The 15127-nt window shown below is 42.0% G+C and overlaps 1 protein-coding gene across 4 annotated transcripts in view; it reads right to left on the bottom strand.

The window, feature by feature from the left end:
* Cdk14 (cyclin dependent kinase 14) overlaps nucleotides 1-15127 on the bottom strand; it is a 545726-nt gene that overhangs the window by 104037 nt on the left and 426562 nt on the right. For all 4 annotated transcript variants that reach the window (XM_087902477.1, XM_087902478.1, XM_087902479.1 and 1 more), the window contains one exon: nucleotides 14137-14185. In XM_087902477.1, coding sequence (XP_087758603.1) covers nucleotides 14137-14185 — 49 coding nt within the window. The remainder of the gene's footprint in view (nucleotides 1-14136; nucleotides 14186-15127) is intronic.

The raw sequence follows: 15127 nt of genomic DNA, 5'->3' as shown, positions 1-15127 counted from the left end.
CTCCGACATCACCTTATCTTATTACTCTTTGTTATTCCAGAGCAGTGGTTCCCAACCTTCTTAATCTGAGACCCTTTAATACAGTTCCTCATGTTGTGGTGACCCCAGCCATAAAATTATTTCGTTACTACTTCATAACTATAATTTTGCTACTGTTCTGAATTGTAATGTAAATATCTGGCACACAGGATATTTGAACGTGAACCCAAAGGGGTCGTGACTCATAGGCTGAGAATCCCTGCCCCAGAAGATCACATCTAGGCGAGCAGGAACCTTTCTGAATGCTCTCAAACACATGCAGACAGTGATTAGTACAACTAATTAAATGTGCCGTGACATAATCATGGCTTCCAACATACTTCCTTATTTTGTGCATATGTGCGAGTGCGTGTGCGAGAGAGAGAGAGAGAGAGAGAGAGAGAGAGAGAGAGAGAGAGATTTACCATTTTCCAGGACCACACAGTAATAAAGTGGGCTGAGTTCTCCACCGCCTCCCTAGAATTAATGTTTTTGAAGAAGAGCTGTAGTCCTGGCAGTGGTGTTAATAAAAATGTAGTTCAATAGAAAACACAAAAAAATTCACCCCTCCCACTCAAATCCCATTCAGTCCCCCACTAGCACAAATTATGTAGTAGTTGAACTTCCTGCATTAGGGGATCTTGCAGGGGTCAGCACATCTAGAATGCAATGGATAAGCCTCACCCTGGGAAAACCACCTCTCTGATCACACCAGGTAAGTATAAAAATGTTCAATTTCTTTTTTTTTTAAAGAAGTCACTTAAATAAAATGTTATAACTTGGATATTGAGATTTTCTTTTTTGGACACTGTCTTACATTCTGAACCCATGGTCAGGATCTTAAATGCTTTAGCTCTGCCATGTCTAACACGGTAAATGAGAAAGTCATTAGAAATCTGTTCTTGGGGCTATAAAATAATTGAAGGCAGAAAAACAAAATTTGTAAAAGGAGCTTGGATGTGTCTGTGAGGAACACATTTGAGAGTTGTTTCCAGAATTAAGCGAGGTGCTGCAGACAAAGCGTCCCTTGTGCGATGAGGTGCGACCCAGCCTCCCACCGCGAGCCAAGCAGATGTTGGTCTCCATGCGATGGAACTGCTACTCTCCACTGTATTTATAGAGGTAAAAATTCAACTGTCTCCTCAAGCAATATAAGAAAAGTATTTCAGGGCTGTAGCATTTTTCTCAAATCATAATATTCCCCTAGAGGTAATTTGCAAGCACCAACTCACTGGACAATTTACAATTAATATGGGAAAAAAATCACAACACAACCCAGATTAAAAAAACAAAACAAAACAAAACAAAAAACCAACAAGACAAAACACACACAGAGGTCCAGAGGTCTAGCAAGATGGCTCAGCAGACGAAGATGCTTGCCACCAAACCTGATGACCCGAGCTCCATCCCTAGGACTCTGCTCTTCCCAGAAAATCAGTCCTCACAAGTTATTTTCTGACATCTGCATGCACGCACTACCATGCACATATGCATACATGGGTTCACGCATGCACACACATACATACACACACACACAATAAACAAACATGGAATACAAAACTAAAAATAACAAAATAGGAGGGCTGAGATAAGAATAAATGTATATAAATATTACATAAAGTTGGGAGCACAAAGTGGTAGGGGAGACGGAGAGAATCTAAAGGGCAGGGAGTGGGGAACAGATTTTGTTAAAACATGTTATGTGCACACATGAAATTCTTAAAAAATAAAAAGAAGAAATGGAGTTCAATAGTTCTGTGGAGAAATGCCTTTATTTATTTAATTTTTTTTTTACAGTCACTCCCAGAACAATAAAACCAAGATGGGGCTGCACCTTGAAGGTGTGCATTTTGGCACCATATCTACAGAGCCTATTCTAATCCTACCTATGATGAACACGAAAAACTGGTGCCTTCTGCCCTGCTAATTTCAAAATCTTGGTCTATTTAGTTTATTACGTCATGAATCCTTGCCTGACTGCACTATTAATATCAAGTTCCTAAAGTGCTGGCATTTACAAAATGCTGTTTCCAAGACAGAAGCGCTTTTTACGTCACAGAGACTTCCACAAAATGATTTTTCTGCAGATAATCTTTGTTATGAGCAGAAAACCTACCAACCTTAAATGTGTCGGTATCTGGCTTTGTCCAGGGAAGGCCGATCTGAAAGGCCATTACTGCATAAACACAGGGGTCCTACAGTGCCCTACCTCACTCTGTCACGTCGTGTGAAAGGGGAGACCCAGATTTTACTGAACAAAAATCTCACAAGTACCGACCTTGCATTCCTCTCCTGAGGAGGAGGCTTTGAAACTGAGGGCACACGACCCACATGCAGGGGTTAGACGGGGGCACAGACTACGCTGAGACAGTGTCTGAAGGAAAGCCTAACTTTCCAGGCATGTGCTATTCGTGAGGCAGGAGAAGTGGCACACTACACATCATAGCGCGAAAGGTCTGTCTAAGTCTTGGGGTCAACAGTATCAGCACAACGGAGACAACTGAAGAGATGCACTTTCTACTCTTCTGTAAAGAGACACAAGCATTTTAAAACGCACAAGAAAAAATATGTTATATGATTACTTGGGAACTCACAAGAGAATTTCAAAAGAATGTTGATATTATATCAGGATCAGACACAAGCAGGCCTCGTCCATAGCCACTGTGAATAGCTGTTTATACATAAGCACACAACCAACTTACAAAACATGCTAATGTGTGTCAAATGTCTACACACATTTTCTCACATTCAATACGTCCTGTTTTTATCCTTGGAAGCCTAGACACAAACAGGTGATAAAGTATAGGTGCAAATCAGTGAACACACCCAGAATCAGTGTGGCTAGGATCCGACCTCTGAAACTCCGTTCCAGATACCCAAGAAAACTGCATCCAATATTCAACAAAATTGAAGAATTTGAAATATGAAAATGTCTTAGATGTTCTGAGGGAAACTACATCCTGGGGCAGAGTCAGTGATTTGGATTTTAGTCTGCAGCTATATGAGATATTAATAAGTATGGAAATAAAAACCTGGGTAGTAGTTTTCCTACTAAAGAACTTAGCCCACACCTAATATAGTCTGCTAAACAGTTGCTAAGAGCCAATCAGAAGTTATGTTGTGGTCTTCCATCCACGGAGCTGCCCTTCTCGCTACTCATAAATACTGAAATGAACAACAATTGCATCTCACAAAATCCTCAGATCAGTGGTAGCAGCCACATCCTAACTCATAGTCACATGTGGCTAGTGACTTCCACATGACAATGAAAACCTCCAGGATTCTCATCAGTGCATAAGGACCACTCTAGTTCCTTAAATATTTGATGTAACTTCTAGACATTTCCAAATTTCCTCAAAGGAACTGAGTGGTTGCTCCACTGTCATAGCCTGGCTCTATAGATGAACGGTGGAGCCGGGATTAAGAAAACAAAGACCTTGGCAGGTGGTAGAGAGCACAGTCCTGGGTTAGGGATTCACCCTGCAGATGTGAGGGCTGACACGGGAAGAGGCTCTGTTCTGAGCTAAGGTCCACAGTAGAGAGAACTGCATCTCATTTCCTACTTAGGGACAGTGGGATTCTTTTGGTGGTTAGAACCTCAAAGTAATGGATGTAGGACGGTAGACTTCTTAGGAAAGACAAATAAAGGCTGTGTGACTAGGCGTGATTTTACTCCAATTGTAAACTTTGGCCAAGGTGACAAAAAATGACAGACAAAGGATTAATACACTGCTATTTGTATTAATCCCATCTGTAAAGGATGTGATGTGCTCAGTCCTACACAGAGGCAAGCACTTAAGACCTGGTGGGATCCTTAAGTAGCCTCTAAAGCAATAGCTGAGCCCATTTCTAAAAATATCCATTATCCACTGACACTAATTCATCAACAAGGGCAGACAATCTAAGCAAGCAGTCATCTGGATTCTTTACTGGAGAAATTTTAACCGTTTTGGTAGAGAAAAAAATATAACTATCTCTTACTTTATAGAGGTAACTAACTAGTCACCCTGTAGCTTGACTTGGTTTGGCTTTGTTTCATCAGAACATGCTGCCCTCTACAGGCCATATGGACAAACACCAGGCTCAGTTGGGAGCCAAACTAACTGGACTCCTTTGTAAAGGTAAGACAGAAAAAGGCGGGTAGCGTGGTTGTGTCCACACGTCTTCAAGCTTTTAGGAACAACATGAGGAGCAATCAACATATATTGTAAAGCTTAAGAAGCCTTGCATTTTCAGCTGACATGTGTAAGAGAAGTCTTAAGGAGCGCTACAGTCCCACGGCATTTTTCTCTAAGAAACTTGTGAGCATGTTGACAGCCATTTCTGCCATTGTTTTAAACAGGAAGGACAGGGACAGAAGACAAGGAGGAGGGTGGATGTGTCTTTACAGAGCGTACTAACATCTCCAAAAGTATCAGTGTCTGTTTTGACCTGAAATTCAGCAAGTGGAAGCTCAGCTCCAAACGTGGACATAAAAGGAATAAATCTAAAGCAGCATACATAACCCCATCCATCCTTCAATGTCTCAGCTTTTAAGCCCATATGCAAAATGATTAAAATCTGACCTAAGAGAGATCAATCCTTCCTCTTTACTTTGAATTGACTCTTCTCCAACAGTCATGCCATATAGAAGTGCTCCCTCTCTCTCTCTCCTCTCTCTTCCCCCCTTTCTCCTTCTCCCCCTCCCCCTCCCTCCCATGCCCCACAGCTGGTGTGTTATTAGTTTAGCCACTAAAGGATTTATCTGGACAAACATCACAAAGATGATGGCTGATTTAATTGAATTTATGATCAAATGTTTTTCACTTCAGGAAGAGTGGGAAATCACTTATGGGGAGATTTGAATAATTTAAGGGAAGTTCTCTGTTTGGCATGATGTTTGTATATCAAGTCTTCAGGGATTAAACGCAGCTGAGGACTAGCAAAGATTCCATATACAGACACACAAAGATAAGCAGTACGGCTACGCAGGGAGAGGGGGCAGCCATCAGCCATCAATCCTCCCCATTAGACTCCTTCCACGTACGTGCTGTTTGCAGAATGAGTAATCACACACACACACACACACACACACAGAGAGAGAGAGAGAGAGAGAGAGAGAGAGAGAGAGAGGGAGGGAGGGAGGGAGGGAGGGAGAGAGAGAGAGGGAGGGAGAGAGACAGGTTAGTTGCATACCACAAGTAAATTGTTTTGACATCTTCCTAATGGTGAAATTATATATAGAGTCTCTTAAGCAAAGCAAAAAGAAAAAAAATGGGCCAGAAAGCAATATATGTGTATAAGGCATTTGTTGTTGGTAAAGACACGGAATCTACTAATGAAGTCATTAGTGTGGTGGATATAAGAAACCAAGCGCAGGATTGGCGCCTAAGGGTATGGACTTGGCTCGGTGTCTGAAGAGAAAGGCCAGTTGCCTTGGGAATCCCGTCTGCTTGCCTCTGCAGTGATGACAGAGGCAGTGAAGCCGCGCTCCCAGCCATTATTTGTGTTGCAAGAGATAAGTCAGCCACTCTCTGCATTTGAAGCATTTGAAACAAAGACAATTATTTTCAGTTTCAAGACTAAAATAACAGATCAAGTGAAGACATCCAGAACCTCTACATCTGACTGAGGTCACCCATCCTTTTGCGTATTCAGAGTACCATAGAAAAAAATCTACTGCTAGGCATTTGAATTTGGTAACAGTGATCTGGATGTGTGTTTCTTTCAGTCTAATTGGGAAAACTGTCTAAAAGATGTGTTTCTGATTTAGGATAAATCAGAATTTTCATTAATTATGTACAATGCTATTTGTTAACATATCATTCTTAGGAAGAGAGTGTTGGGGGAGATAAAATCTCATTTCCCCACAAGTGTTTACAAGAAGAACAAAATGGTGCGCAGGCAGTTCAGCATGTGCCCCTGGGAAGGTGCAAGGACCTTCTAGTGCCGAGGGACCTGTATAAAAGCAGGATCCATATTCAAGGAAGATGGTTTATTTGGAACTAAGTTAAACTGACTGGTAATGGAAGCATAATGTAAGGTACAGGGATGCAAGGGACTAAGGCTGCTAAGGTATTGGGCAATTCATACTCAAACCTGCAACAGCAGAGATCAGAGAGGTTAGTGAGCTTCCTGAATGTCACAAGGCTCATGGAGGACGGAGGACACCAAGTATGATCTTGGCTCCAAGCATTTTCTTGCCCTGTGTGCGAAAACCTGGATGTGCAGCTTCCTTCATCTTTTCTGCTTCCTCCTGGTTCGTATTAATGACAGCGCTGACCGTACCCTCTCAGGCGAGTAGGAGCATCATGCACACGCTGACGCTAGACACCTGCATCAGCATGAGTAGTCTAGTAACTGTCTCCCACTGCAGTGGGAGATGAGCCCCGTGGGACTCCCACAGCAAGGCACCCAGTGAAGGGGATGCCTTGTTCCGTCACGGCCAACTGGAGAAGAGGGGTGCAGGGGTGCCAGTGACTACAACACTCATGTTTAAAATCATCTTTCTCCATGTTCTTTATCATTTTGAGTCAGAAAATTCACTAAATTCATAAACATTTCCTACTCAATAGAAAAGTATGCCAATAAGTGTTGAGGAAAGGAATCAAATTATAGGAGCATCTAAATAAGTAATTTTTAAAAGCTGTTGCCTTTCTGTTTATGCGTGACATTATAAAAGTGGCAATTCTCGGCATTCCGAAGCTTACATACATACATATGTATCCAGAGGTCGCAGTGAGAGGGACCTGGCACCTGATTCAGGGGTTTATTTGGAAAGTGGAGCCCTCTTCGACAGCATTTCCTCCGTGGTGAGCAGGAGGCTGGCTTCTGCCATATTTTCTGAGCGTGGTGAAGGAAGATCAAGAGAATCAGAACAAGAGCTGAGAGGTGAATTCTTCAGGGAGTTCAGAAAGGGTGGAGAGCTGTGTGTCTAACCCCTACCTGTTTTCAACAGGGGAGGGAGAGAAGGAGGGAGAGGGAAGGAGAGAGAGGCTGGTAGAGGGATGGGGGGTACACAGGGAGAGATGGAGCCTGGGTGTGGGCAGTAGAATGGCACCTGCAGTGGGAAGAGGTGGGGGAAGGCTATCTTCCTGATTCTCTTTGATACTATTTCCCCTGCGGATTTATTGCACTTATTGGGGACTCTAGAGCTGCTGTCTTCTCAGAGTGTTTACAAGTGAAAGATGGGGTGGGGGGCTCTCCAGACATTTAGGTACAAAATGCAATGTCTTTTAGTCATAATATTCATGCTTGTATAAGCCTGGAATGCATTTAATAAATGAATTATGTCACATACAGAATTGCAGCTGTGTTGCTCAATATGGTAGCTACTAACTACAGTGATGCTTTACATATCAATTAAGCAAATTTAAATTAAATTGAAGTTGAGTTCCCAAACTGTACATTCTAATGATTCCAACAGTGGCTTTAGAAATGTCAAGCCAAACTTTCAGTTATTATCAGGCTTCCTGAGTATAATCTCTTTTAAAACTCTCTGCTAAGAATAGACAGTGATTCCTTCCTCGTGCATAATTTTGAACGTATCTCCTCTGAACCAGGCAAAGTGGATTATGTCTGAGCTGGCTAGGGCTGGGTTTCCTCGGCTTCACCCAGGGCTTGTGATTACACAGGGAATCCTCTACCTCCGTGTAAACAGAACGGCCGCCTAAGATGTCCTCGTCACTAGCAACTCCTCCTGGCTGTCAACAGGCTCCTTCCATGGTAGAGACCTTGCCACTGTGACCAGTTACCCAGCTTACACCAGGGAGGTAAACCTGGGCCTCCTGCGTTCCAACCAAATAATAGAAACGTTTTGAAACAGAGGACTTTCCCCCACTGGAGCCAGAAAAGATGGGGCAGAAGGGAAAGTCAGTGAGACCCGGAGGCAGCAATGGGACAGGCAGGCAGGGAAGTCTTAAGGAGCTGTCGGCGCTCCCATCTGATAAAAGGAAGGACCCAGAGGCCTTAGCTCTCGCCCCACAAGAAACTTAGCTGCTAACATCCTGAATGAGCCTGGAAGAAAATTCTCCACAAGGCCTGCTAGGATCGAGCCCAAACTGGTCCATATGTGATTTTGCCTTCTGCAACTCCAAGCAATGGAACAAGCTGGATCCATTCAGAATTCTTCCCCACAGATGTGTGAGATAACATTTCTACATCCATGCTCCCGTGGAACAGTGGCTAGAGAGCATGAATGCCCACTTCGCACTGGCAGAAGCAGAACCACCCTGCTGGAGCCTCCTCAGGGCACAGTTGAAGAAAGGCCTCTCCTGGCAATCCTCCTGCCCCTGGGAGCTCCGGGCTGCTTCAGAAACTGCTGCTGGGTTTCCTGCTTAATGAGCTGCCCAGCAGACGGACGGCATTAACCTCACCAGAGGCCTGTGGACTTTTGGATGAAGAGGCCAACTCATAATCCAAAGGATGAAAAACAATGACTGTTGCCAACTCCCAAGCCTGGCACGTACTGCCAATTAGCAAGAGAGAAGATGGCTATTTCCTGCCCGTCAGAAGAACAAAACCTGCCACCTGGCAGAAAGCAAACAGCATGGGGCCTGCTCTTGGCCACCATAGGAGCAGTTAATATCACTGGATTTTTGAAAAAAAAAAGAGAGAGAGAGAGACAGACAGACAGACAAGAAATCTGGCTACCACACAAAATGAAGGGTGAGTCCCTTAGGGCAGTGAGGGCTTGTGAAAGGTAAGGAGTTTCACTCGCAGGAAGTGAGTGGGTGGGCGGCAGAGTTGCCAACCCTTGTACTCAGTTGTTGTGAGTCCAACCTCCCTCCCGCTCCTCCACCACAAGACACCCCGGTCACGATGGAAAGAAGGCATGAGCTGGCAGACCTGTGCAGGGAACTGCTCACACTTCTTTGCCCCAGCACTCCAGCCTCTGTCTGCTGCGTGAGGCCCGGGCTGAAAGACATTTGGAAGAGCTCTTTCTACGCAAAGATGTGCCAAGAATAAGCAGAGCCCAGCTATGTCTACGTCCGCACAACAACTGGACTGCTGGTGTCCACAACACTCCCCGGGGCACACACGCCAAGCTGGGATTTCTCAATCCATTGATCGTTCGCCTCTCCCCTGCTTTTATACTGCGGTTACTCATCAGTAATTGGCAAACCCATTAGCTATTTCTCTTCATCATGGAAACTGCCCCAACTGTGTGTTTACATTCATCTTAGTTCTACCTTTTATGCGGTTCTAGGACACCTGCCAGGACCCACACAGCATCCTTCTTCTTGGCTCTCCTCCCTTTCTTTTCTGGACTCTCCATCTGCAAACTCCTAGGTGTCAAGGGGTTGACTGGATCTGCCTAACAAATTCCCACAAAGTCACTTTGAGGAGCTGAACTAATGATTCATTATCACGAGAACAAACGCACACAGAAACTTCTCTGAGCTGCCTTTAGCAAGCAGGGGAGCCTTCAGGGTCCAAGGTCATACAAGAGACCCACTTGCTCACGTGTTGAAGGGGACATTTTCAAGGGAAATGAACATGGCAAGGAACCACTCTACACATCCTTCTATTGATGTACTCAAGTCCACAGAGACAGACATCTGGCAATCACAGCCCAGCCCATTCTTGAATTAAGACAGGATGAGATTCCAAAATGTCTGGTTTAGAGCTGGTCACCCCAATAAACACCACACCCCCAAAGTCAATCAATGATGCAGAGAATAATTTCTTTGAAAATATTATGAAAGGAAGTCTCCAGGCACTAGATAAATCAAAACTGCTGCTTTGAAGTAAATAGAATTATAACAAAAATCATCAACAGTGAAAATGCGGCAAGTGGATAGCTTTAAGATCTGGCTTGACTCAACTGCTCCCCCTAGTGTACCGACAGTGTTCTTACCTTCGTCGTATTTCTATGCTGGCCAAGAAAAGTAAATCTCTAAACTACTTTACACTGTATTGTTTTATTAGGTAATATTAAATCAAGTTCAAGCATGGGAGAGTGGAAAAGATGATCCTTCTGTTTCGGGAGGAGGGGCTGATCTAAATCTTACTGACCCACGTCAGATAATGACAAGAACAGTAGAGTCCCCAAACAAATATACACAGCGGAAGCTGCTTCCCCCAACATCACTTCACCCCCTAGTTAATGCTTTATGCACATATAGTATAACTAGCTAGCAGGTCATTATAAAAATACACTCTGGAGGCTACACATGGAATTGCATAAAATATTCAAATAAAGTTCAAGAGTACAAAATTGGGTAATTTCTAAATTATCTGAAGTAGGGTTCACGGGTCTGTTAGGACACGGGAGCATGGTAGGGATGTTCCTCTTTTTAATTCCAGGGTAGCCAGGGCTGTTACACAGAGGGAGACCCTGTCTGAAAAACAAAACAACCCAAAAAATTATGCTCACAGTTACTGATCTAAGTAAATAAAGGTGGCTTAGCCAGTGCCTTTGTATTTACTGCACATTAAAAAATGCCAACTGCATACATTCTTAAGAGAATCCAGTTGTGCTTAATGAGCAGATGGATAACTCGCCAGAGCAGCCTCAGAACAGGGCAGGGACGAGCCTGGCCTGACCCTGTTTGATGTGCGTGGGCCTCACTTTACCATCCATGAGCTGGATTTTCCAGATGTGTCTGTCTCCTGTGAGTTGGTGGTTTACCCTTTTCATTCTCACTTCTGAGCTTCCAAACCTCCCAAACTGTTCAGCTGTTAAAGACTTCCAAAGCAAGCAAATGTGTTCTTGGAATCTCACCCTTCTCTTCGCTGCAGAATATACACTAAGGCCTTTTCTCCAGCCAAAATAATAAAAGATCTTTAAAGTGGCTAAAATTCTTGGTGGATTGCACATACGTGCCAATGTCAGACAACTATAAATAGAGAGATTTGCAAGAGAAATAGTCTTCTTAATTCCAATAAAATGGACTATTTTGAAGGCAGTTAAAAAAACAGGACATATTTTTATGAAATTCAGATTTGTCCCTATTTAGCCCCAAATCCCCTTTATGCAGGAAGAGCTTCCTGGATCATACATTTTTAGTGTCTTCATATTTAGTGATAATTTTTTATTTTTAAACTGATAATTTTCATTATGTTAAGGCTTTTTGGTTTGGATATCTACTGCATCTTTTGATATCTTCCTCTACCAATGCTTTGTTATTATACAATATTAAAAAAAACTTTAGAAGATAAATTATGCTCATGGAGCTGGGCATGGTAGAACTCGGAGGCAAAGGCAGGTGGATCTCTGTGTGTTTGAGGCCAGCCTGGTCTACGGAGTGAGTTCCTGGACAGTCAGAGCTTTTACACAGTGAAAGATCCTGTCTCAAAAACAAAACAAGACAAAACAAAAATTTATGCTCATAATGACTGATATAAGTGAAATCAGTTGAGTTTTTCACTGGTGTAACCTAGCGCAGATGTGGTCATTTTTCTACTGGTGTAACCTAGGGCAGATGTGGTCGTTTTTCGCTGGTGTAACCTAGGGCAGATGTGGTCGTTTTTCACTGGTGTAACCTAGGGCAGATGTGGTCGTTTTCTACGGATGTGATCTAGGGCAGATGTGGTTCACACATGAGCTGGATTACTTGTGATAGCCATTTAGATTCAAGGATCTCTTTCTCAAGAAATCACTGTTCACATTGGCAGGTTAACACCCCCATAGTTTCCAAGGCTTGGAAAATGCCTACCTTTAAAGGCATTGTTACTTAATTTTGAAACTTAATTTTATTAATATTGTTACTTAATCTTGTACCTTGATTTTGAATAACAATGTATTTTTGTTTTGTTTTTGGATTACCATACCATCATATATTTTTGGTTGTGAGCCTAGTCTTTAACAGCTGAGCCATCTCTCCAGCCCCATACCATCATATATTAGAAAAATAATTTGAATTCTTGGAAATTATTTTGAATCCATTACTATAGTACAAGATAGTTCATCAATTGCTTCAGTTTAGTAATTATGTTCCAAATTAAAAAAATATAGACAACAATAAAGACCCTAATAGAGACATACATGAATCTAATCTACATGGGAAGTAGAAAAAGGCAAGGTCTCCTGAGTAAACTGGGAGCATGGGGACCATGAGAGAGATTAGAAGGGGATGGGAGAGGAAGAGAGTGGAGTGGAGAAAAATATATAGCTCAATAAAGCAAAAAAGAAAGAAACTTATATCGATGATTTCCATGACTGAGGAAAGGTAGAGAGAGGAGCACTCCTTCAAACTGCAGATTTTCAGGATTTTTCAATATTGTACTAAGTGACTGAATTAAATCAACAAAATAAAATTGAAACCTTTTCTCTGAACAGTTAAAAATATTCTACAACTTAAAAATAAATATTAGCATATATGCATCGTACAATGTGATATGATTACACATTTTCACTAAAATATATCATTGCTTTACCTGATACACATACATTATCCTCTCCTATTTTCCCATATGGTAGTCCTTTCTTCTTCCTGAATGGTCGGTCACATTTCTACCATTATGCTATTTGTATGTGTGTGTGTAAAATCTAGACTCTGTATATAACAGAAAACATGCCATATGAGGCTCTCTGACTTTAACATGTTTTGTTTAGTGTGATGTTTCCAGTTCCACCCGTCTTCCTGCACAGGACTGACTTCAGAGCGCAGCCTGCAGAGGGCGACCCTTACGGTGAAAAGAGCTGGCGGATGCCCCAGCCTTACTGCCCTCGGGAACACACACAGCAGACAGACATGCTTGCTCTGCTGTGATTGGCAGGGCACAGGTCCTAACAGCCAACTTAAGGCCTTGGTGTCCATCAATATGTGAAGAGATAAATGAAGTATGGTATGCAAACACAATGGAGCTTTCTATATCCATGAACAAAGAAGATACAAGTACATAATAATGGATGTGATACATTTTAAGAAAAGTATCATGAAATCCATTGCTTTGTACAATGAACATATCCTAATAATTAAAAGCGCTACATGCATTACTTTTTAAGAGAAGATTTATAAAAGGCAAAAATGGTCATGCTTTCCTAAATAATTAATTTTAAAAATGGTTCAATCCTTCAGAGTGTAATATATTCATCCTAAGGGTTTGTCACTATCAGGTGCCCACCATGTCTGCCGACAGCACTGGCTAAAAGCATTCTTGAAGAAATTTTTTTACTTCTTATTGTCATAATCAATAATGTCCCAAATTAAAATGCCACAGCAGTACAAAGATTGTCCTACCAGGTTCCCTCCAGACATGTTGGACTGGATGATTGCTTACTTCACCACAGGAGCTACACTTTCGGCAGTGTGGCGTTTGAAGAGTGATTCAAAGCTAAAGGGGACGAGTCAGACTGAGCCTGTTCCAACTTCTAGTGCTCCACTACCAGGTTGGAATACAATAAAGACTCCTGGACGACTTGTAAACCCCAAGCTTTCCTTGTCAACTTCTCAAACCAACAAATACATTTCATTTACTTGTTATTTTGATGTACGTGGGTATGTGTGGGCCATCACATGCGTGTGGAGGCCAGGGGACACCTTTATGGAGTCAATCCCCTCCTTCCACCTTTATGTGGGTTCTGGGGATTCAGTTGAAGTTGTTAGGCCAGTGTGGCAACCTTTGAATCATCACACCAATCTTCACACAATAAGATCAGATTAAATGAGAGAAATTTTTATAAAGTGCATACATTCTTCAACAGATGAATTTATGTATCTCTCCGGTGTGCTTTTGAGGGGGAAATTAGGTTAACTGGAGAAAAACAAAAGAAAGAAACATCCATTTTTATCTACCTCAGTAATAATTACCCATGCCATTTATTAGAAAGCCCATTATTATAGTGTATTTTGTTAAGTGTTATTCTGCCAATACTAAATGCTTCCCAGAATTTAGTTACAAGATGAACCAGAGCAGATTCTAGAATTTACAGTTCTCACACAATAGCACATTGCTCTAAGAACTTGAACCCACACTGCCTGTTGGCTCTGTGTGAACATGGTAGACAGTACACAGTAAGGGTTAATTTGTGCTAAATGAATGAATGGGTCCAACATCAGTGAATGAATGCATGTTGTGACAAACTCACTCAGTAAGCTGCAGAGAGAGACAGAGAGAGAGAGAGAGAGAGAGAGAGAGAGAGAGAGAGAGAGAGAGAGAGAGAGAATGTGCACCATCTGTATACAGACTTACTTATTCCACGCTTGTCTGAGGCTTTTAGAACTGTACACGGTAAAGCGTTCTGAAATAAAAGAGAAAAACAGTAAGCAATCTTTGTATCAACTGTATATATCACAAGTCTGTTGAAGAAAATAACTTGTTTTTAAAAGACAGTCTCACTACATAGCAAGCTTACGGCAATCCTCCCTCCCTCTGCCTCCCAAGTCCAGGGTTCATGGCCATGTACCACCACACTTAAGAACATCCAGCTTTTTCAAGAGACACTGTTTGATTTGACTGTAGTAAGACATAGGCATGGGAGGACCATACTCTTTAGATCGAGAAGTTTAGAACTAGTAAAACAGGAGGAACACAACACTGACAACAATAGAATACTGCTATGCTGCTTTAGGGTGATTTTTTTCACAATCTATTTTTTTGCTAATTACTAACGACTGAATTGAAAAAGTAAGTAGATTACAATTTCAGAACCATATGCAGCCTTATAAACAAATATCAGCATACTGGACAAGAGAAGCTTGCTGATCTTTCTACGGCAGTATCTTAGACCAAATGCAGTAATGTTGAGTCTCCAATCTTATGCTGCATGGCACTCAGGCATGTTCAACGCCAACCAGTGTCCAATGGTGTGTACTTTCATGTACAATCAATTATGAGATTTTTAAATTAAAAATTATACCATGTTAAACAATGGACACGGAATTCACTCTAATAATTTCAACTACATCCTTTCTTTTCACTCCTGATAATATAACAATTGTTAGCTTTGATATGTCAGTTTCCCCTCCTCTCTCTCTCATCTGTGTGTTTCTAACTTTTTAAATAGGATGTGCAGTGAACACTCCAAACATGTTTGTCATTTGATAACACCAAGTAGGTAGCCCTTCAATCAAGAAAATGTACATACAATTGTTTTAAAAATGTGTAGCACGCCAGAGGATAAAGGACCACAGCATGTCTGCTGAACTCTGAGGCAGCTGTCCATTACACATGATACTTCAGT

The sequence above is a fragment of the Myodes glareolus genome, chromosome 27 (assembly GCF_982192425.1).
Source record: "Myodes glareolus chromosome 27, mMyoGla1.1, whole genome shotgun sequence".
Taxonomy (NCBI): Eukaryota; Metazoa; Chordata; class Mammalia; order Rodentia; family Cricetidae; genus Myodes; species Myodes glareolus.
This window is presented reverse-complemented; position numbering and strand designations above follow the sequence as displayed.